At 39.4% G+C, this 23,267-nt stretch overlaps 1 protein-coding gene across 4 annotated transcripts; it reads left to right on the top strand.

Annotated features, from left to right (window-relative positions):
• The first annotated feature begins 3,171 nt into the window (after positions 1-3,171).
• On the top strand, positions 3,172-23,231 carry NREP (neuronal regeneration related protein). Of its 4 annotated transcripts, XM_059874024.1 has the most exons (6): positions 3,172-3,254; positions 3,359-3,406; positions 4,899-4,961; positions 8,986-9,101; positions 18,119-18,196; positions 21,550-23,231. In XM_059874024.1, the coding sequence occupies exons 4-6, from the start codon at positions 8,997-8,999 to the stop codon at positions 21,670-21,672; spliced, it is 306 nt and encodes a 101-aa protein (XP_059730007.1). In that variant the 5' UTR covers positions 3,172-3,254; positions 3,359-3,406; positions 4,899-4,961; positions 8,986-8,996; the 3' UTR covers positions 21,673-23,231. The 4 variants fall into 4 exon arrangements, with proteins under 4 accessions (XP_059730007.1, XP_059730009.1, XP_059730006.1 ...); XM_059874026.1 differs by lacking the exon at positions 8,986-9,101 and having other exon boundaries at positions 3,193-3,254; XM_059874023.1 differs by lacking the exon at positions 3,172-3,254 and having other exon boundaries at positions 3,261-3,406.
• The last annotated feature ends 36 nt before the right edge of the window (positions 23,232-23,267 follow it).

The raw sequence follows: 23,267 nt of genomic DNA, 5'->3' as shown, positions 1-23,267 counted from the left end.
ATTTGTAATAATGAAGTTTTAGAGGAGCGATTAAAGACTACAAAAGCATTGAAATGTTGGTATTGGATTCCCAGCCAGGCTGACAGCCAGAACTGCAGGTGCAAAAAGATTTCCACTTCATTGCAACAGAGCATTTTAGAAAGGGCAACACCTTCCCCTAAGAGGCTGCTCACCTATTGGGTGTTTCTCAGCATCCTAATGCTCTTGCCACTTTGACAAAGACCTAATATAAAATTAGTCAAGTTCTTGACTAATAACTTTAGTAAAGTGTTTTTTTTCCCCCCAAAGATATTTTAGTTCAATATTAGCAGTTTGCCTGAATTGGTTCTTAACCTCTCTCGGTTTCTACCTCATGGTCTGGGGTCCATGTTAGGTTTCTGTGTCCCTAAATTTGGAAGTGTAATTGCATTTCCAAAACTCTTCCTGCCTCACAATGAGGCCAAACTGGCCCCCTTCTGTTCTCCCATGCAGGCTCTTGCCCTCTGACTCCTCTTAACAGCTAAACCTTTGCTTCCAGTTTCCATCACAGCTGCTGAGGGAAGCTGGCTAAGAAAAATGAAACTGCAGACACTAAAGCCAAACTAGAGAGTGCAGATTTGGAGCAGATCCTATCAACATAGCTTGTTACAGGCAGCAGACAGGGATAACTTTTCACATGCAGTCACATACACACAGCACAGCAAAGCAGGCTGCTTACCCGTGCTACAAAACCAGGTCATTGGAAAGGAGATTAAGGCTAAAAGGCTTCAGAAGGATGTTTGCACCTATCCACAGCCATTCTTGGTGGTTCCAGAAGGAACTTTAGGATGTGAATAGGTTCTCAAATGGGTTGCAGAGGATGGACTACAGACAGACTGTGGAAAGTGGGCACATGTGGTTTTGAGGGAGCAGGAAATGGAGAAAGACACAAGAGCTCTAGCTCGGAGTTTATATCTCTCTTCTCCATAGCTTTTCAGGAAATTATCTGCAGAGGGTCCACGGGAATAGAAATTGCAAGTTAAATTAGGATCTAGGTGATGAAAAATTTTAAGTTAAGCTGTATTAGAAATTGTGTGCTACATGACTTATAGATTGCAATAAATTTTCTGGTATGAAAGTCATAATATAGAATTCAATCTTTATTCTTCTGAGAATAAAACATTCAGCTGCAACTATGACTTATTATTCTGCCGTGGATCCCTAAAAGAATCTGTTCATCCCCTCCTCCGTGTTGTAGAACAGCATTGTCCACTTCAGCCTCTTGGGGGCTTCATCAGCACAAGTTTCCCACCTTCCACAGTCAGGTCTCTGGTGACTAGCTTCACTCCGCGGTGCCAAATCTCTACACGCGGTGAATCCCTGACATTTCACTAGCTAGGACACATCTTCTACAGGTCAGAAGATGCACCAAAGGCAAAGGGAACCCCTTACTCATACCTGGGCATGTGCTGTGAGGCCTGCCACCTGCACTGGACCCGTAGTTCAGTTTCCTGTTAATCAGGACTGCCCCCCACCCCACCCCACCCAATTAAATCATTCTCTCCAGATAAAATTTAAATATTCAAGCTCTGATGTGTTTCAGTCTTAACAGCTGATGGGTGAAATCTGTGGAGGAGGTAGGCAGCTGAACAGACATGAGCAGTAGTAACTGTATTTTTAAGGCAAATGATCTGATCCTAATGCACTAAACTTAGAATTATTATCACAGCTTACCAGGGGTTTAAATATCAGGGACTGTTTATGTCCCATATTTCTCCCTTCCAGCTGCTGAACTTTCCTGAAGCTGGCAGGCCTGCAAAGCATTCACAGAGAGGTAGTAGCTGTTCAGGAAGGGGCAAAGACATGCTGGCCAACTGCTTGCAGTCAACAAATGGAAATCCTGTACGGAGCACAGACTAACGCAGTTTTATAGGGAGTCAAATACTGGTAGGTTTGAAAAACAAGGATAATTGCTTATAACCTAGGCCTGACAGAGAAGGCTTAATCTTCTATTAGCCTGCATCATGAATGATTTCATACCATTTCAATCTCTCTTGCCGTGGACATTAACTCTGAGGAAGATACCTTCGCACGCTGCGGGCTGTCAGGGAATCTGCCTCTTTCCACGTGTTTCTCTGATTTTTTGGCCGTATTTTTTCTGAAATTTTGGCTTGTACAGCGTTTGGGGGAGAGACCCCGTGGAGCAGCGCACTGCTCTGTGTCCCTCCATCACCCGCTGTCCCTTTCGGCACCCTTTCCATGGTGCCTGCACAGCGGGAGACTTCGCAGGGTCTTTGTGTCGCGCTGTCGCACCCCGCTCGTCCGTCCCTGTCGCCCATCCCTGCGCAGCGCTGCGCTCGCTTTGCCACACGGCGCGACCCCGCTGCCGCAAACCCGGTGGGACCCTTCGGTCACAGCCCCGGTGACAGCCCCGGTGACAGCCCCGCCACGCCGCGCCTCCCCTCCCGTGCCGCACCCGCGATCCCGGCCCGCGCTGCCCGCCCGGCCACGGCGCTCCGCGGCCTCCCCGCCCACCTCCTTCTCCCCTCCCAGACGGGCACGGCCGAGGCAAAGCGGCGGGCGGGCGGCTGCCTCCGCCTCCCTCCCTTCTCCTCAGATGCCCTTTGCAGGGTTATTATTACAGTTCGTGGCTGCGCTCTGCCTGCCCCCCCCGCCGCCCGCCCCTCCGCGCTGCGCAGCGCGCTGGCCGCGCTCCCCGCCCGGGCTGGCCGCCGCCCAGGGGTGCGGGATCCCCGCGGCCCGGAGCCAGCGCGCCCCCAGCATCGCCCCCAGCATCCCCCCCAGCATCGCCCCCAGCATCCCCCCCAGCATCGCCCCGCAGCATCGCCCCCAGCACCGCCCCGCTCCCCGCAGCCGCTCGCCGCAGCCGGCGCTGCTCCGGCGGGGCTCGGACGGCGGCGGGGCGGGCGCTGCCCTGGGGCTCCCAGACAGCGGGGGGAACGCGGGGCTGCGGATTATTGCAGACTAAGCAGTCTGGCGCTGCAGAATCGTGCGGGGGGAGGCGGGCGGGCAGGGGGAGTGTGTGTGTGTGTGTGTGTGTGTGTGTGTGTGTGTGTGTGTGTGTAAAGGGGGGATGGAGCTGGCAGCTGGCCAGCTACCGTCAGAATTAGCTCATTGTTCAATATAACCAGCGCTGGCAAGCAAAACCCAGCCCGAGAGAGGGAACGGGCGGGGGGGGGGGGGGGGGGGGGCGGGGGGGAGAGAGAGAGACTTTCCCCCAGCCACCCCCACCCCTTTTTTCTTTTTTTTTTCTCCGAGGCTGCACTTTGGAAGAGGTGCAGTCATTCTTACCCACACCCCCTACCCTCTCTCCACTCCCCCAACTATAAATTCCCTTCTGTAGCATGCTGCCCTTTTGTAATCCACATTTGTGTTTCAGATCATGTAGAAAGGACAGAAAGTGAGCAGGGAGCGGGGGCTTTTGTCTGTAAGTATATACAATTCCAATCCACAGAATTTAATTTTTTTTTAGTTAATCCCCTTTCTCTCTCTCTCTCTGTCCCTCCCTTTCCTCCCTTTCTGCTTTCTTCTCTCTGTGTTTCTCTGTTTCTTTTCATTTCTTTTTGATTTCTTTCTGTCCTTAGCCGGACTTTGCTGCAGCTTGGCTTTCCCCTCTCGGTGCACATTTCCAAACAGGCTTTTTAAAGGAAAATGAGAAAACGTGCAGTGTATGTGTCTAACTCTTTGTCTTTGTGCTTTAAGGCTGGATTTCTAGGCTGAGGATTTTTCTGCACACATGCAAGGGGAGATGAGAAGTGATTTTCTAAAATGTTTTCCTTTTTCTGGATTTTGCACTACGCAAACACCAAAATGCATTTTTGAACCTAATGCACTTGGCTTTGTTAGCATGCGTGCAAGGCTCTAGGACAGGTTTATCATCTCCTTTCTTCTCCCTTGTAAAACGAATCTCCCTCTTCTCCGCCCTGACACTGGATTCATCTCAGGCTGCTGGGGTTTATTTTTAGAAAGCAGTCATTCTTGCAACAGCCTTCTGCATTTTTGCATGTGCAGCAGTTAAATTTTGGGTGGTTCTTTTGAGAAAAAAAAAAAAAAGGCAACAAAACAACAAAGCCAAAACAAACCATGTTTTGCAGAACATGTAGTGACATGCTACTTTTTTCAAACATTTCTGTGTATATTTATGGATATATGAATTTGCAGTTTTAAATCCTATATGTATGTGTGTGTTTGTGTAAACATATGACTCATACCTAATTATATTTCATGCATACATGCAATAGGTAAGAAATATGTAATCAATAGAAGAGAACTTTTAATTTTTGTTTCTATAAAGAAAGCTGATAAAGGAGATATGCTACAAATTCAGTCCATTAAGAGCGTGATAATTTAAGGTAAATGAGGTAGGACCTACTCTTCTTTTTTTTCTCTCCCTGTTTAAAATAGGGGGTGTGTGTGGAACAGAGAGAGAGAGGGAGAAAACTGGAGGTTATGTAATGCAGTGCCATTTCCAAAAATACCTACTCTCTGGGCTGCTACATTGTGTTATACTTGTTCCTTGATTGCAAAAACCCACACTTAGTAGTATGCCTGGGAACAATGGACCACAAATTACAGTAAACATAGACTGACAGGTTTTTGTCCTCTTGACTGATTTTTACCTGTGTTAACCATAACGTATGGGGCTCTTCAGAAATATACCCAGTGCTAAGAATAGCATAGGGTTCTGCAAATCCAGGTACCAGGGATTCCTTTGTCCTATATTTAAGCCTGTAGACCACTGAAGTGCATGATATATAAGCATATGTGTGGTTAGAATAATTTGCATGACTTTAATCTTAACCACTGAAGCTTATACTTGGTTCACCCACTGTTATGCTGGCAAAAAATACCTTTTAACTGCTGTGACAGTTGGAATTACTTCTTTTTTTCATTTTTAATTTTTTTAAAATTGTTTTCAGATTGTTCTCCTTGTGCTACTTGAGAGAAACTGCAATCCCAAGATTTAACAGAACCTAAAAATGGTAAGAATTAGTTGCTTTGGCAGAGTATCAATAATTTTTTTGTGTCACTACAAACCTTATTTCCCTCTTCCCAATACTCATTTATAGATAGGACCTTCATATGACATAGTTTTTGGGGCTACGGGGACTTGCCATACAATAACTGATGTACTCTGAAAAGTTCCTTATGTTGGATCTTTTATTTTCTTGCATTTTTTGAATAAAAATCTGAAATCCGTCTCTGTGCAGTAAGGCTTATTTAATTGAAACAAGAAATATTTAACTTATTGTGAAAAATACACATCATAACACATGTAGCAATACATGCAGACAAAACAGTATCCAGTAATGCCAACACTGACACCTTTCTCCCAAAATGAAGAAATAGGTCATTGCACTTTGTAAGTGAAAAAAAATTAATGTTCGTCTGTCAGGGAAGTACTTAAGGTGCAACCCAAATTTTCTTATTAGGTTAACCTTCTGAAAACACTACCATTCTTTGTGACACAGATCTGCTCTAGAAAAAAAATGTTTAGGCCTCAAACCGACTGAACTTACAGGCACTTGTTTGGAATGTGTTTAATAAACAACAACCACTTTCCTTCAGAGCTAATTGTGTTTCTATTTTTATTGATTAAAGCCATTTTTTATATTATGAGACACCACTGCTAACAAACTCCTGATTTTAAGGATGTGCATGTAGAAACAGTATTCTCTGAGAAGGACTGTCTCAGACTCAGGAGAACAAAGGTAACAGTATTTTTTTTTTAAAACTGCTCCAAGTAGGCAGATTTTGTTCAGACAGTTTTTATCCTGTGGCATTCTTAGCTGAGGATGCAGCTATCTCAGAATCATATCCAAATACATGTACTGTAAAAGTACACATAAAAAGTGATATATTTGGGATGCTGCAGGATAAAATCATGATCAAGATGTTAATGTTAATTAGTACTGAGCAATGCTTTAAGTAGCATGGCATAGGGTGTACATTAGCAGAGAGTATTTTCCCCAGTGTGAGGTTCTGAGGGACATACTCTTATGAAGATTGGGCTAATTGCATTAATATTATCCCTGTCTGGTTCCTTGGGGTTGTTTTGATATGGGGGAGGAGTGATGATCAAAGAATGATTAAAATAATCAAATACATACTCTGTTATAAAGGCTTTGTTTTTGGTTTTGGCTCCTTGTTTTATATCATTCCTATCTGCAAAAATAAACTTGCAAATTCTGGAGTTTTAGTCTATTCTGGAACCTACTTTCATCAAAGTGCTTTGCTCATCTGTGTAAATGAATAGATGGGGGTGGGGAATTAAAAGGGAAATGAATCACTTAAACTGTGAATAGAAATCATGCTAAAATATATGTTGTTCACACAACTGTGGAATATTGGATAAGGCAACTGTTTTCCTACCAACACCAAGGTGACAATCAGCCCATATTTTAGATGTTATGCAGGCTGCTCTGTGCAATGTATGCCTATTATGGAACAAAAGATTATTTTAAGTTTAGTTAGGCATAAAATAGCCACTGATTTCTACCAGCAGATGGTTCTATAAATCTAGCAAGGTTCTTGTAGTAGTCAATGAAATCAGTTTTATAAAGCCAGTCTCTGGGCCAGAACTCAAAATACAACTTAAAGCTATCCAAATGCAAAAAAATAAAATGTTGCTACCCACCTGTCTAGTCCCATTGTTTGCTTTGCAGTGTAACATAAATACAAACCTCATTTAGCTGTTTTTAAAAGTTTCCCTTCTCTTTTGTGATAAAAGTTAAAATGGACTGTTAGGTTTTACCCCAGCTTGCTAGGATGTTTAAGATGTGATGCTTGGCAGAATCTCTTCTTCTACCACCACCCTTTTCCCCCATTTTTTTCACTTCTGGCACACTAACACTGAATGTAATTCCAAGTCAGACCAGTGACATACTTTCCTTGCAGCAGTGGACATGCTTGTCTTTGGCATATTTCTTCTTGTAATAACTGCAAGTGTCTCTCTAACCATTCTAATTTACAGGAAATACTGTTCTTTGCATATCTACACTTTCTGCTCACTGAAATACATGACAATGAAAGGGCTTACTTTGTTTTAATAGCACAGTATATGCAAAGGCTCTGCCCTGCTCTCACTGGACAGTTAAAATTTAGCTATTGTGTTTCAGTAGACTGAGATAGATGTTAAAAAATGGGTAAAAATGGCCTTCTTATTCCTTTGCCAGTCTGAAAGTTCATTAATTATTTAGCTAAGCTTACAGTAAGATTTGAAATTGCTAGAATAAACTTGTTCGGTGAGAACAAATGAGTTCTTGGTTTAACTTCACTGTCTTACTTTCTTAGTTTCTTAATTTTCTTTTCTCATAAAATGTTTCTTAACATTTTAAACAATAAAAGCAAGTTATTTAACACATTAGTTTTCAATGCTTCTTCTCCTTTTCTTGGACTTGGAATTAGAATTAATTAATCAGTCTTTCTTGCACCCATTTAATAATAATATCCTCAATTTTAAGAGGAACAGAAAAGCAGAAGAGTGCACTTTCTATTATTCTTATAATTTTAACTCATGGACATTTTAAGCCATTTTACACAAGAACAGTTGCCATTTGAAGATCTATCCTTAGTTCTGCAAAATGCATTTCCTTTAAGTGTCTACCTGAAGGAGGAAAGAGCCTTTTTTATTTATGTGCAATGTATGAAATCCTGAGGTGACTTTAATGGTCTTTTAATTTGAAATGCTAGAACTTCTATATACTACCTTTGTGGCAAGTGCAGAGTGTTATGAAATGTAAACTAAAATTTTACTTAATATTAACTAAAATTTTGGCTAACAAGGGGGAAAAAATGGTTGCCACCAAAAAAGAATTTCAAAAAAAGAATTTGTTTTAAATTTTTTTCTGCCACCTCCAATCATTGAAAGTGATCCAATCATTTAAATAAAGGAACATGTTAGAAGAGTGGGAGTAAGGAAGTCTTAATTCCAGGTTTGTGTGATCTCAAAGAAGGCTCCCAGCAAAACAAGGAAAGGGTTGGGTTTTGTGTTGTTTTTTTTTTTTTTTGTTACGGTAAATATTAGTTTTTAAATAAAGAAATCAGATCATCACTTTAGACAGTTAGAGAAGTGGTCTGTTTATTTTTTTTCAAGGCACTCAGGGGTGTCCTTTTCTCCTTCTTGTGGATTTTAAGTTCTGGGTGCTAAGTTAACTTAAGCTCACAGTGATGCTGCTCAGAGAATTTAAACTAACAATGCCAACAAATGTGTATCTCAGTAAACAGATCCTTAAGAATTTAATTTTGACTTTTCTGAAAGTAAACAGAAGATAATGTAGAGCCAATCATTAATTTTCTCCTGACTTACCACAATGAGATGGCTTTCTTGTCAGCATTTCTTACTGGTGTGGAGTCTCTGGGCTGGCTGTTGTACAGTATAGCTGTGTCATCGCAGAGCAAGAGGGCTCTGAAAGTAGGTCATTTGGGCTGAATGCTTCCTGTCCTGCATCCTTGCCTGAACTGCATCACTTCTGCGGTTGTTCTGTCACATTTTGCCGTTTACATTCCCTGCATTTTATAGTCTTACTTGGAGGAAAAGAGAAATAGGGGATGATGACCTTCAGGGGTGAGAACAGTTTGGAGAAAAGCCCTTCTTTTTTAAGTCAGAGGGAAAGAAAAGACAGCCTGCATTGGGCTGAAAAGAATCACCATCCCACTTAGTCTTTTGTTTGTGTGTGGATTTTTCTTCTAGTTTGTAGAGAAATTTATAATATCATTTACATGAGGTGAAGATATTTCTGAAGAAAATTTTGTGTTTAAATTTTCATCCCAGTTTAACCATTAGTAACCTTTTTCCAGGGAGTTACATGCAGGTGTCTTTACACATTCTGTAATTTTCTGTGCCCCTGGGCTGGAACAGTTTTTCATAATTTTGGGATTATTTGTGGAGGATGGAGTCTAGAATTGGTCTGGCAGAGGCAGGCATTATTTGGAAGCTTTTATATGCAGGCAAAAAAAAGGCAAAAGAAAAAAAGGCAAGGTAATGAAATGAGACATTATGTCCAGCCTATTACTAGATGCACATCGGACAAAAGCAGCTCTTGGTCTGGCATGAGGAAACTCAGACCTGGTTGATTATTACCAAGCCTGATACTGGAACTGGGATTGGAGTCTCCTTTATGGTAAGTCAGAGCCACACAGAACCTGCAGGACTGTCAGACCCTCTTCTGTTCCTGTATAGCATGGGCAGAATTTGGTCAAGAGAAGTAGTTGTGAGGGTTGCAAGTTAAATAGTTTTGGCCATCTGAACATGTTTATTGTGCTTTTTCATTATGCTTATGCAATGTGCATGTTATACATTGTGTGTAGTTTGCACAGTGCTACTCGATTGCTGAAAACTCAGTGAGAATTAAAGCTTTTCCAGATTACAAAGTTTATAATCAGAAATACAAACCAGTTTTTGCAATAGTTCTGTCAAGCCACCTGTTCAGCTGAGCAGAAAGCAAACCTTTACTTGTTTATGGGTAGAAAAGCAGTTTTTTTAAAAAGTAATTTTTGCCCAAAGCTATAGATACTGTGGATATTTCAGTGGTAGAGCTCATATGCACATGAAAAGACAAAAGCTTTTTATATACTTGTTTCTACTCAGTCAGAAACATGTTCTGGATGCTAACATTTTGGTACTCTGCCCCAGCATATTCTATCTGAAATGAACTGTGTTGACACGTGGAATGGAAGGTTTATGTAATACTGAGTCCAGGAAAAATCTTTACTAATTTTTTTCTCAAAGGCTGAAATTTTGGAAAATCAGAAATAAGAATATACATCTAGTTACACTACAGATATAACATTTGTTTTTTTAAGGCTTGGGGTCTAATGCCATCACTAATAATATTTTTGCTTTTTTTCTGACTGTGCTATACTGCTGCTTCATAACTGAATTTTGATCCTTGTATATGCTGAAGAGATGGGGAAAGGAGGACACTTAATAGTTCTAGAACAACTTTATAGACATAATTCATAACTGGCATCATTGATCGGGCAGGATATTTTAATAAAAATAGTTTTATCTATTTGTATTTTGGTTTTATTTCAAATATTTATTCACCTCATTAAACCATATTAATTGAGGGCGCAATCTTCAAAGGTGAAAAAAAAATTCTTTCCAAATGTTTAATGTAGAATGATAGTATGAATCATTGTTTGAGTGTTACAGGCAATTCTATTTGGACTTCTGGTCTGGCAAATTCACAGTAGCAGTACTGAATGAATCCTTGTGTACCTGTTGCTGGGAGGATTCCTGATGTTTCCTTCTGTAAATACGGCAATAAAATAAACAAACAAACAAGTAAAAACAACCCACCCTCAGAATAAATAGGATTTTCTTATCCTGCAGGAAGAAGTGTCTCTGGAATAATTTTGTAAACAGTAACCTGATTATCTCTACTAGGTTGGCATACTTAGGTGGGAACAAGTTAAAAAAAGTTCTAAGAAATTTGTGCTGGAGGTGGTAACAGCCTTGGCTTAATAGGCAGAAAGAACCCCTGGCCTCTTCCAGCACTGATCTTTAGAAGGCACTCATTGACACCTCATAGCTACCTTAGGAAGGTCAAGTTAGAGAGGAAGAAATCTTCTTCTTTGCTTTAAAATGACTGTGTATCTGTGATAAATCTCCATCACAAAAGTGTATGAGTTTACACAGCTCCTTAGATGAGTCCCAGGACCCAGAGATATTTCCTTACTTTTAGCCTCCAGAACATCCACGATACATTTTGTGCTTCTGTGTCTGGAGTAGCACTTAGCTGCATTACTATCAGCCTAGTGGAGGCTGGTAATAGGGAGGCTTCAGGTAAATGTAGCACAGTGCTTTCAAGCACTTGTTAACAATCAGCTGCCCTCATTACACCTCTTTTAATGAGGTAAGTAAGGACTGGCTCTACAAGGTGGTTCTCTCTCCCATTTCCAAGAGTATGGCTGAGGCTTTTTAATACTTGCCTGCAAAACGCTGCTTGGGTGAGGGGCTGGCACCTCCTGGGGGGAAGGAAGGGCTCTGGCCTTGGGGAAATGTATCCTTGGCTGGATTTCTGCTCATCTCTTTGGTATGTGGGAGAAGAACTGTTGTGGTCCAAAGCAGTCGCTTGAGCCTTCAGTAAGTTACAGCATTCAGGCCATTATTTAGAAAATGTATAGGAAGTTTTAAGAAATAAACACTTATTTTGGGGGTCTGTTTGGTTTTGTGTACCCCAAGAGTGAAGGGCCAAGTCTGAAAGGGCACAAGGAGAGGTGTTATTCTGGTCTACCTCTGTTCCTATTCTTAACAATTCACTACTGGCCACTGTTCTTGCTGGATTTTCCCTTAAAGTCAAAACTTGATAAAATCAAGACACTGGGCTAAATAGACTTTTTGGTCAGCCACTGACCATGCTCCTTTTCTTCCTTCTCTGTAGCTCAAGTAATTTGTCCATGTTATGTAGGAAACTACTGAAAAACTACTCTGCATCCTTTGGTTCAGGATTTTTGTTGCCAATTTTTTTTATGTATCCACTTGAGTTTATAACAAGAGACTTGCTTATGCATTTTGTTCTGCAGTTACCATTAGATGTAGGTGCCAATAGTTACTAATTAAGCTCTACCTTATTGCACTTGAGGAGCAAATTACAAACTCCTATGTAATTAACTGAGAACTAGAGTATTATTTCAATTCTCAGCCTTGTTGATGTTGTTTTTCTGTGTGTTGCACGTTAAGTGAAACAAAAAAAAATACTGTGGTACAGAGGCAAACTAAATAAATATGTGGGGTTGTACTGGGTTCTGACTTAGGTTTTCTGGATGGCTGATTTGCTTATTTTGATTTCTCTGATGTTTTGCAGTTTTGGAGAACATAGAAATTTACTGGAGGAAAAAAGTAATTTGCAGCCATTTTATTGCTTGATGGAACTTTCCACAGAACATACATTTGTTTTTTATTTTTTTCTGAAATAAATGTATTCTTTCTCTTTCAAGGAGTGCATGCTCTGGTAATAGTTTACTCTCAGTAAAATTCATTAATTCAGTAAGAAGTTGGAGGAGCATTTATGACCGTGTTCACAATGTACTGCTTAATTTTTTTTCTCTTAGTCTTTGTATGCATGGTAAATATTAACAATGTTTTGTGTATTAATGAAGTAAAAGAGCAGCATGACTCTTGTAGCAGACAAGCAGGATTGATCCTAACTGGTGCAGAAAAGTGAAAATTGATCTCTCTTCCTAAAAAGTGCATCACATTCAGGTGGTGTGGAGTGGATTCCTCCCCAGGGAAAGTTAGAAAGGGTTTTCTAGAATTAACCTCATTCAATCACCTATGTTAGAATACAGCTACAGCTTCTGTAGAGGGTTTCTCACTGGATAAAGAATTGTGCAGAAGTCTTATTTGTAAATACACATATAAAACATGCAGCCTGTATATGGATGAGGGCAGGAATGAGTCCCTTGAAGAAGCTGATACAGATAAGCCAGGGTAGGAGACTGCATCGGAACAGATGCTTCTGTGTGACCTCAAGAATAGATGCTTTAAGAACAACAAGGGAAACAACAGATGACAGTGGGTTTATAGGAGAAGCTTTTCAAGGTTACTTCCTTATGCTGTGTAGGGAAAGAGCGAATGACACCCTGTTCTGTGAGATCTACATAAATTGCAGAAGAGATGCAAAAGGACTACAAAAATCACCAAACACCTAATAAATAAACTTTGTAATTCATTTGAAGTGTGGAGAAGGGGATGCAAGGAAAAGCATACTTGTCTCATTTAGGTCTTTTCATCTCTATGTGGTTGTGAGTTTGAGTCATCAGATGGGGAGGAATAAAAAGCAGCAGCAATAACTTCCCCATGAAAAGGCAAAGACATCAAAAGATGCTGATGCAGAGAAGTCAAAGGCAAATTCAGGTGTACAGCTGTCTTGCCATGTTCTGCTGATATACTGCCAAGTATTAATTATCATTGCAATGGCAGATAAAGTCTCACAAAGGTGTGCCATTTGGAGCAATCCCAGCTGCAGAATCATGATGTAACTCTTCATCAGTTCTCTCAAACCATTTATCTAACTTTACTTTGTGGAACTAACCAAGTGAAATAAATGTAAAGTGTTGGTTTTCCCCACTGTTTTTTTGATTTTCATAGCACTGATGTGAAAACCAGGGATGACAGAAAATCTGCTGCTCTGACAGTATACAGAAATCATGAGGTCAGGTTATTTGGGATGACTGTTGCTGCACCTCAGGCAGAGGCTCAGACTCGTGATGCAGCGACACTCAAAAATGCAAACAAGTTCACAAAATTGTTAAACCTCACATCTGCTAAATCACACATTCACAGCATTTTAAAATTATTAAGCTAAGGTAATGAAGTTGCACTTTAACTTGGGCAAGGTTGGTTTCTGCTGTTTCTGTTGGGAAATCTTCCTCAGTGAGCCTGTTCCAGAATCAGCCTATCACAACAGCAGCCTCCCATTTCATCATGAGTACAGCTTCTTAAATACAACAAAGGCTCATCAAAACTTCAAGGACTCACTGAAATAAGGAGTAATGATGAGTACTCTTGATGTAGCTTTGTCCTTGCCCTCTCCAGGAGATCTAGAAAATACTGTGACTGATAGAATTCTTCTGTCCAACTAAAGTCTCAGAAAGCAGCAATCGTTCAGCTGACAGTTGCTGTATGTAATTAATCTTGCGTGCTAGGTTAGGAACTCAGTGGATATTTGTATTTTGTACATTCATAATGCTCCCCTCATAGTCTTAAAGATAAATTACTGAGGATGGGAGCATTAGTTTACCCCTTGTACAGAAACAAAGGCTTTGATCCTAGCACAAGCTTTCCCTCCAGTTTTGTTGAAAAAGAATTAGTGAGGTTTTCATTCACAAAATTATTTATTTAGTGCTTGATCAGTGGTGCAGTAAGATGGTTTATGCATTTGGACTGTGATTGTGGGATGTTGGTTAGAAAGAAAATGTTTTACTGCAGTGGGAGGCATTTGGGGGAATTGAAAAGTACATGGTAGGATGTGCTGTGAAACACACATCTACAGCTCAAAGTAGCTGGCAGCTAAGAAATTTTAAAGAAATGTGGGTACAGAAATGAGAAGCAGTGTTCCTTTTTGCTTATACAGCCCACTCCCAGGAGGAGGGTGGCCTCTCTCCCTTTCTCTGTTCTGGATTGGGCACACAGGGCACTCAGTCCTCACAGCTGCACTGTCATTTTAGTGCTGCAGAGAGAACATGCACACCTCTTTCCTTCCTTCTTTTTCCCACACACCTCTTATCTTTCTACCCAAGTTCCTCAGCATGTGGCTATCTGTGTCTGCTATTACACTGCTAATCCATGCAGTAAATATTTTTCTTATAATTTTTTTCCTCTCATAGGTAAGTCACTGCAGAATTATTGGACATGGTCACCTTTTATTTGGAATTAGGATCTACAGCACTTGTCATCATTTCCGTTTTGTTTTCATTTCCCCCTGCCTCAAAATTGTTTTATAAGACAAAGAGGTTACCTGAAGCTTCTCTAAAAGGTGGTTGCTGATTTCCTCAGAGCAGTTGCTCTTCAATAAACTTTTAGTTAAGAAATCAAGAGTGCAGTTGAATACCACTGTACATCCTGAATAAGACTTGATTACAAGAATTCAGTTGTGGTTCACATGGGGTGAAAAAAAATAGAAAAAATAATTACAAGGGTTTTCTCAATTGTTTCTTAACTATAAAAACCTTGTGAATTCTTAAGAGGAGTATACTCATTTTAGTAAGTTTAGCCTGCCAGAAATCTGGGGTTTTTTTGCTTTTGATGGATTTATGTGAATGTTTGAAAGATGCTCTTGGTGAATAGGAATGAAGAGTGGGTACCAAATAAATTTTAGCATTTTGATGTGACTGTTAGGGTATGTTAAGTTCAGCTCTGTTAAAATTATTTTATGTATCTGTTTTAAGGCTTGGCAAAAGATTGCAGTCCCCTACGATTGTTCTTTAAGAAAGCATGGCTTAAAATGAAGAAAAATCCAGGAATTAGAATTTTGTAATGTTGGTAAAACAGAGCAAGAGCGAAAGAGTTTCTCAGTCAGTCTGTTGGCCAAAGGGGTAAAGTAGAATCTGCTGGTTTTTAAACCTCCTGGTTTGAGAAAACCCAATCTGAAACAACCTAAAAAACTACCAGTAGTTCTGGAATCTGAGAGATCGGGTAAACAGCCTAGGCATTTATTTTCCCCCACTTTTGCTCTTCTTTAATATTAAATAGAGTTATTTGTATCTTTTCAGGAGACTGGAGGCTACAAAATTGAAAATATGCTCATAGACAACCCATAATTCCCAGTTTTCAAGCTGGCCTCAATGTTTAAGGCAGAATTGCATGTTGTTGTGTCTCAGGTAGTTCTTCCCACATCTGATGGTTCATGGATGAAGCTTCCTGGCCTGCCTGTCTGGCTAATGAGGATCAAAGAGTGAGGCTATCAGTGTGAATCAGCATTATGCAGACTTGCAGAAACTGTACTTTTCAACCCACCCTAAAGCTCAGTAATTTCGTTCTGAATCCTGAGACTTTGGATATTTAAGCCAAGCCTGCACTTGCATAACAGTTACACAGGAAGTACTAAGAAAAAGGAAAGGAAAATTTGGTGTGTATCAATGGAAGCATTTATTTAGAAGTGTTTGCTTCATGGTAACAGCTGGAATGTTGTAAACCTTACATCCTACTCTGTAATGGAGCATTGCTTTCCTCTCTCATAGCTCATCTTGCAACATTTATGTCAGTACTTTTGAGCTGCTGAACTGAATTAATGTTCTATGTGTTTTTCTAATACCCTAGTTATCAGTATATTTGAACTTCTGAGTAGCTTCTGCATTCATAAAGCACAGCAAGATGTCATGGTTTGTTTTATATCCTTTTTTTCCCCTCCTTCTGTTGAATTACAGTAAATCTAAAGTGGACTTCTCTGCACCAGCCTCTTTTTTTCCATTCCAGAATCTTCCTCCCCTTGGCCAGATTCCAAGCCATGATTCTACAGCCTATCAGCATTGCTCCCAAGGCAGATACCTGAAGTCCTTTGTCCATTCAGGACTCTGGTACAGTCATAGCAGAGCAGTAACTTCCTGTGAAATAGGTCCACATGATTATTATCTACCAATATGGGCCACAGTATTTGTTTTTGAAGGAGACAAAAGGATATGATTGGTTTTTTTTTTTTTTTTTTAACGGAGAATTACTCTGTGAAAGATGGTTTGGGGATTATGTGGGGTGTTCTGCAGGTGGTGGTAGGTTTTGGGGTTTGTTTTTTTAAACCCTGGGGCATAGTTGTGAGCTCATCTTACACTTTACACCTTTTTCCTCCTGCCTTATTCCCAAAATCCACCAGCAAACTGCAATTCCTCCATGTTTTTATGAATTTAATTTGAGGAATCCTTTCTTTTTCATCCAACTTCAGGTGCTTATTTTATTCCTATTAGGTTGTTAATAGGGATAACACGGCCCATAGTCTAACCTAAATACATCTCAGACTCCATGGAAAATATAGAGGTTTGTGTCATGATAATGGCTAATTCAGTATTCTGATGCTTAGGTGATCCTCCCGTATACATTCTGTACACTTTGCTGGTGTGAACAGCATGTCCTGTGGTAGAGCTGTACTCCTACTGCTATTTCCCACCACGAGTTTTCACACAGAAAGTATGGCTACACAATAAAATCAAGACATAATTGCAGAATGAATAACAAGTGATTATAAATAGCGACAGAAAAGCTCAGAGGTTACTTGGTATCTTTCATGCAAGTGTTCAGATATTCAGAGTGAGCATTAACTGAATTCACAGAGTGCCCTGTGCTACACATTGGTTATTTTATGTCAAGCACGCCCAGAGAGCTGAACTGACTTGTCTGAGACCTCAGATATGAAAAAAATTTGTTGCTTTAATCCGTAGAAAGTACTGTTTGTACTGCAGAAAGCACAGGAGAATGTACAAAGCTGCCTTGAACTCTGTGTTTTAAATTTCTCTCCTCTGTGTTTTTCTCCTCTGCATTATAGAAGAGTTCAGTATTTTCTATTGGGAAGAGGATTTAAATACTCTTCCAATATCTTCTCCAGGATAGACCTAGCCCAGTTTTGACTGCTAGTAGTCAGCATGCACCTCCCCAGAAATGGAAACTTTTCTCATGTTTCACTATAAGCTCAGGAGCAAGAGAGTGAGTAAAACTGGCCCAGCACTTGCTTAACCGACTATGAAAGTTTTGATTTCCAAAGTGCAAACAAATCTGAATGGTGTAATTTGTAATGGCTAGCTCAAAACACTGACAGTTTGACATCCTGGCATCATACAGAAAGAGTTCAATTCACCCAAGACCAAGAGCCCAGGAGAAAGACCCAGCAAGAAAATAAATTTAAGAATTTCAGCATTGTATGTAACTTGTACCTGACCACTTCAGTATTTCTGAGACTGAGATGAAGAGATATTCTGATCTTCTTCTTGAACCTGAGAGGCATTATCTTGGTATTTATTCACTTTAACCTCTGCTGTAGTCAATGCCCAGCTTTGGATCTCACCCATTTTACACAAAAAAATTTTCATGTGGATGTCGCAGGACAGCACCTTAACTGTTAAATCCTGCTGCCAGCTACTTTATTGTATGTGTTTTATAATGTGTTGGAATTTCTTTTATGTGGAAAATGCAGGGAGCTAACATGGAATTCTAATTGTTTCAATGATCTTACAGAGTTATACATTCTAGTTCACCAGTCATTGTGAAAGGATATCAAAGGCGTGGTGCTCTTGTCACCTACAGTCATCAGCAAAGATAATGAACTTCATTAAGCAGCCCTTTGCCAGTGGCCCCTGGCAAAAGGGAATAGACAGGTTTTCTTACAATATCCTCTGCAAATTCATTAGTACAGACATTGTCTATAAAGAACTTATGAGAGATATTTAAAAAAAAAATACATCCTATACTCTTTTAATTATTTTTTAAGGACCTGTTGAATGTAGATAAACATAAAAAAATGTAGTTGGAATGCTCTGGAGACAGATGTTGTCATGGGTACAAAATATATGTACTAAACATTAAAGACCCTGGGCCAAGTTCTACTGACTTTAGGCTTGTTTTTGTGACATGGTCTGTCACATGAACACCACTGCTTTTAATGAATCTCTCTTTGTTAGTAAGATTCTGTATATATTTATGTCACTACAGGTTTATCAGCCAGGTTCAATGATTTGGATAAGCCAGAAGATCTTTCCAACAAGCTGTGGGGATGGGGGATTTCCAAAGGTAAAGTTATTTATGTAATTTTTTTTTTTTCATATAATAAATAGTTTGCTAAGATGAAAGTTTATGGGAAAAAGAAATTAAAATTGAAAGTTCAATGGATTTCATTTTACAACCACTTCAAGAAAGTAGCCAGCTCTCCTGATTTCATCACGAGTCTCATGTTGCTCTGTTTTTCTTAAAGCCTTGGCTCCTTGCACCATGCAGTTAACTGAAGAGCTCAGTTTTCATTTTATAATTATGTTTTTAGCCTTCAGTCTTGCAGAAAACATGGACTCTTGTTGGCTGCACACCAGAAGGAAAACATACTAATTTTCAAAGGCTCATATTTCTTAAGCCTGTCTCTTGATTTTACAAGCTTGACATCTGAGTTTTGAATGCTTAATTTTGGCAATGCTTTCCTAGCAATGCAGATGAAAAAGTCAATGGTAATGCAGCAGGAGGAACTGGGTGGTGTTGCTTATCTTTTATTAAGTATCTTGCTTGTGGGTTGCCTGGCTTGAGTAACAAGCATACAAAGCATGGCAATTTTCATCTGAGTTTGACAAGAAGTACCACATACAAAGGCAGAAGATGTGGCTTATCAGACAGCATTAATAAGATTTTATTCTGTTACCATTTCTGGTTTAAAAATGTGAAACTGGACATGAAATTTCAGTAGTGAAAGATAAAGATTATGCAGAACCACAGGATGTACATGTTTTATTTTCATATTCCCTCTCAATTACTGGCTCAAGCAGGTAAGTAAAGAAGAGCACACACGGAAAATTGTTTTGATAAGTTTCAGTTAATAACTAGGCTTCTGCTCATTGTGAACAAAACTCTGTTATTGTTCCAATGGATAGCACTATATTTTCCTCTACTCTTTGTCCTCTACAAGAGAACTTCTGAAGTTTATAGGTGGGGTATTTGCAGCCTCATGTGCCAGCCTGCCAGTCTTTAAACTAGCATATATGCAAGTACTGTGATTCTTAGCATTCACAGTATTCCAAAAGTTCAGCTGAGAAAGCTGGTAGCAGTGCCAGAGCCTGCTTAATGTGCTCTGTAGGGTCAATCTTATATCAAATGAATTTGCTAATTTTATGAATCAGCTGTGTGTTAACTAGATGATTTTTATTCAAAATGTTAAGTTAGAAGCTTTCAGTAAGTTGTCATTCATCATTAAACAAAGTTTCTCCCAAAGCACAGGAATGAACCTATGCACTATGTGCAGCATAGCAACAATGCTGCATTATATTGGATTCATGAATAGCTGTGGGTCTATGCTGTACACAGTTTAAAATAAAATGTTCTCAGGGATAATGGTTTCTCAACTAGCCGAAACATATTATAAATCTTTTACCCCTTTAAAGTTATTGGATTCCTGCTTTTAAAATACATTTTTTTCCCTAACCTTTATTTAATTCTTCAGAAGATATTTGGCATGTGCTAGTACAACAACCAGTTTGTAGAACTAACTAAACAAATTTTATTTCACAATTGACATTCAAAAGCAACTTCAATATTAATTGCACATAGTCCAGCTTCCAGCAGGGAATCATCTTTAACAGAAACTGTGCATCTTTGGAAATTTTTTCATTTGTACTATAAAATTAATCAGACTAAATTGGTGAAAAAACTGCAGAGAGGTTTCAGTCCTCCAGATGAGCACGTTTATCTACTCAATGCTAAATAGCTTGAACTTCTGAAAGAATAAAGTAAAATATATAGGTTTTTGAAAACTATTATTTGAGAGAAAAGTGTTGGTTTTTTTTTTTAATTTTTATTTTCATGCAACAAACAAATATAAAAGCTTCAGTTCTTAATGACAGTTTTTTTCCAGACATAGAAGGGTCACGTGGGACTTTATATCTCATGATTGTATGGCAGGATTTCAGGACTGAGATTGTTTTCACAGCTGAAAAGGAACTGCCCGACACAATGCTTTTGGAAATTTGCCCAGACCTTTGGTCTGTGTGGTGTGCCTGTTTGCATGTGTAAGTTTCTAGTTTTCCCTTTGTATCCTGTAATGATACACAAGTAGCAAATTTAGTAAAACAAAAATAAGTAAAAATATTATCATGAGGATGGAATTTTCTAGAGTACTGTGAGGAAACATGTTTGTGTAGTCACTAAAATTTAAATGTTATTTTCTCATTTTGAAAATCTTGCAGAATACTCACATTGGCTCTAGCAAATACACCTTACAACTCCTTACCCTTCTGCATATCTACTGACCAAATTCTGCTCCTTTCCTCCATTTCCTGATGCCCAAAAGGAACAGGTATCCAGCTATCTCCAGGAAGGGATTTTGCTCTCTGCTCAGCCTGGAAACTGCTCCTGTGTGCAGTGCAGAACCCCAAGGGGAATTCATCTACCTAAAAGCAGAATTTATCCTGCACACTGCCATAAAGACAGTGGGAGAGCTGTGGGATGGCTTCATTCCCAGCACAAGTAAACGTAGCAAGTATGAAGATCCCAGTGACAATTCTGGGTTTGAAGAAAGGAAAATTGCTGAAAATTGCACTCTATTGATGATTGGGAAAGTGCCATGTGTTTAATTCTTAACTCAGAAATTCACATCAGAAAAAAAATTAACTTGGAGAAGATAACTTTAATTTCTCAAACAAAGAGAGATATTGAGCTTATGTGACAAACACATCCTAAACAATATGGGCATTAAAACACCTTTACTATTCTTACCACTTAAACACAAAAACCGTAGATTTTATTTTTCCTTCTCTTAAGCTAAACAAATTATTTTTGTTTCAGATCCCATAGTGACATATAACCAGCAAAGTACTTTAGGCATGTTCTTAGCCTTTAGGCTTCATTTTGAGGCTTAAAAGGAAACACATATTTAAATGCTGTTTAAAAACTTTGCTGAATAGGCACAATTAAAATGCGTGGTTAACAAAGATCTATCTGAGGCAGCTAGCTCATATGGCAAACCACTTCCTTACCTGCTGAAAACAAGAAAACACTGCAGTGGTTTTAGTCTGCTCTTTTTGGTGAATTAATATAGGGAAGTGACTTAGTAGTGTATGTTGATTGCTTAATTAGTAAAGTTTTTTAAAAATGAGAGGTCAAACCTGGGAAAAGTTTGCATAATATTAAGATGATCTTTTGTAAATAAAGTGCACTTTTATGTTGGATCTTTTGCATTTTTTGCTGCAAGGACACATTTGTTCATGCCCACGTGAAATGTTTTTTCAGATGCTGCAAGAACTTCCAGGTTTTCAAACAACCCTTTGTTCTCTGTGGCATCAGGTGCTTCAGTCACAAACTAAAGCTGGTGAACGATGGAAACTTTAGGGTGAGAGAAGGGAGCAGCCCACCAAACAAAGCATAGCTCATACCACTTTTCCTCTCCACAGGGAAATCTCCCCATCTCCAAGGAAGTGAATCGCAAGAAAAGTGAGGCGGAGGGGGCGCGCCTGGCTCCAGCGAGTGGCTATGGACAACATTTCACCAAAATCAATTACCTCTACTCTTTTTAAACATAATTTCTCCATTCGTATTACATATGATGTATGGGTTTGATGAGGTCATGGTGTCATATATTGGAAATTGTTTCTGTGTAATCATCAAGTGTAAGAAGAAACTATGGGACTCTGAGCCTTGCTTTAGAGAATAACAGCGGACAAACGTGTACCATAAAAACTAGTTTTTAACATTCTAACTCAAGCGAAAGCTCTCAGAATTTCACACTGTGAATCCATGTTTACAAACATTACAGGTGGGCCCTCAGGCCTGGTTCTACCACAGCAATGTCTTTCACTACTCAAACTCCACAGCTCACACACAACCGGTAAACCACTCTCTCCATTTCCACCAACCCAAACTGCTTCTTGCAGAGGCTGAGAGTCCCCCTTTTTTTTCATTTAGATGTAACAAGCCTAGTAGTTTATTTTCATCGATTGTCTGTATATCTCTATATTTTATCCATGTACTCTTTTGATGTATAGAAGTAGTATGAAACTCATGGTTTCCTTGTGGTAAGTGATCGTGATGCTGCCACGGGATTTGAGACACTGATGAATGGTGCTATTTTGGACTTTAAATATGCTCCTTGGCAAGGTAGCTCTGATGGAGTTATTTTTTATTTCCATGTTCTGAGAGGGTGTTGGTACTTTGTTTTTCTGAATGTTGTTCTTTAGACTGGACTGACTTGTTTACTTGTGTCTTCAGTGTGGCTTTCTTATTCAGTGCTGTAGGTGAGTAACTACTTATAGTGTACAAGTGAGGAACTGATTCCCTATCAGTGTCCACTCACAAACATGCAGTTATAGTGGGAGCAATCACAAAACTGTAATTTTCGTAAAATCTCCCTTCTGACTCCTATCCACCTTATGGAGAAAGATGAGCAATAATTTTCCACCAACTTCTCAAAATCTCTTGATTTTTGTCTTTTTTTCTTACAAGCCTTTTTTAAAGAAGGGACAAGTTTTAATGTCCTCTTCAAATCCATAAACTAGGGGATATAGTAAGAAAAATACAGCAAATTTCTGGGAAGAGAAGTCCTAAAGGGGAAAGAGTACATTTCCACAGTACTGTCAACATGTGGAATTTACATTTTTGTTCTTGCTCCCAAACTACTATAAATACAAAATAACACAAACCACAAAACTAAGCAGTATCATCTACTCATGGAGTGTTGTTGTGTTAGACACAGTCTGAAAGCCCACCTTAATTTTTTATATAATTCTGTCTTTTAGCTATTCCTTTTACAGGGCAGGCCTTGTTCTGAACTGTCTTAGCTTCTGACTGTTAAATACCAATGCATGCACTGCACTTCTAGATTTCTTTCCTTTCCCTACCTTCTGTACCCCTTTCCTTGTACTCTCACTTTATTTTCCAATAGAATAGATACGTCTGCTGTGCTGTATATAGAGCAAGAAGTAATATTCAGCAGTTGTGGCATTTATGTATAGTTGCAGTTGTGTACTGCTGAAAATGCTGGCTTTTGTAACAATGTGATCTTTAATAATGCAAGTACCCAATGTATTTTAGCTATTTTAGTAGGATTTGTTCAATAAATATGCAAGCTCTAAGGGTAGCTGTGATGTGTCTCTTTCCTTATTACAATAAGGGC

This window comes from Haemorhous mexicanus, chromosome Z (assembly GCF_027477595.1).
Source record: "Haemorhous mexicanus isolate bHaeMex1 chromosome Z, bHaeMex1.pri, whole genome shotgun sequence".
Classification (NCBI taxonomy): domain Eukaryota; kingdom Metazoa; phylum Chordata; class Aves; order Passeriformes; family Fringillidae; genus Haemorhous; species Haemorhous mexicanus.
The sequence above is the reverse complement of the archived record's forward strand: the minus strand, read 5'-3'. Positions and strand labels throughout refer to the sequence as shown.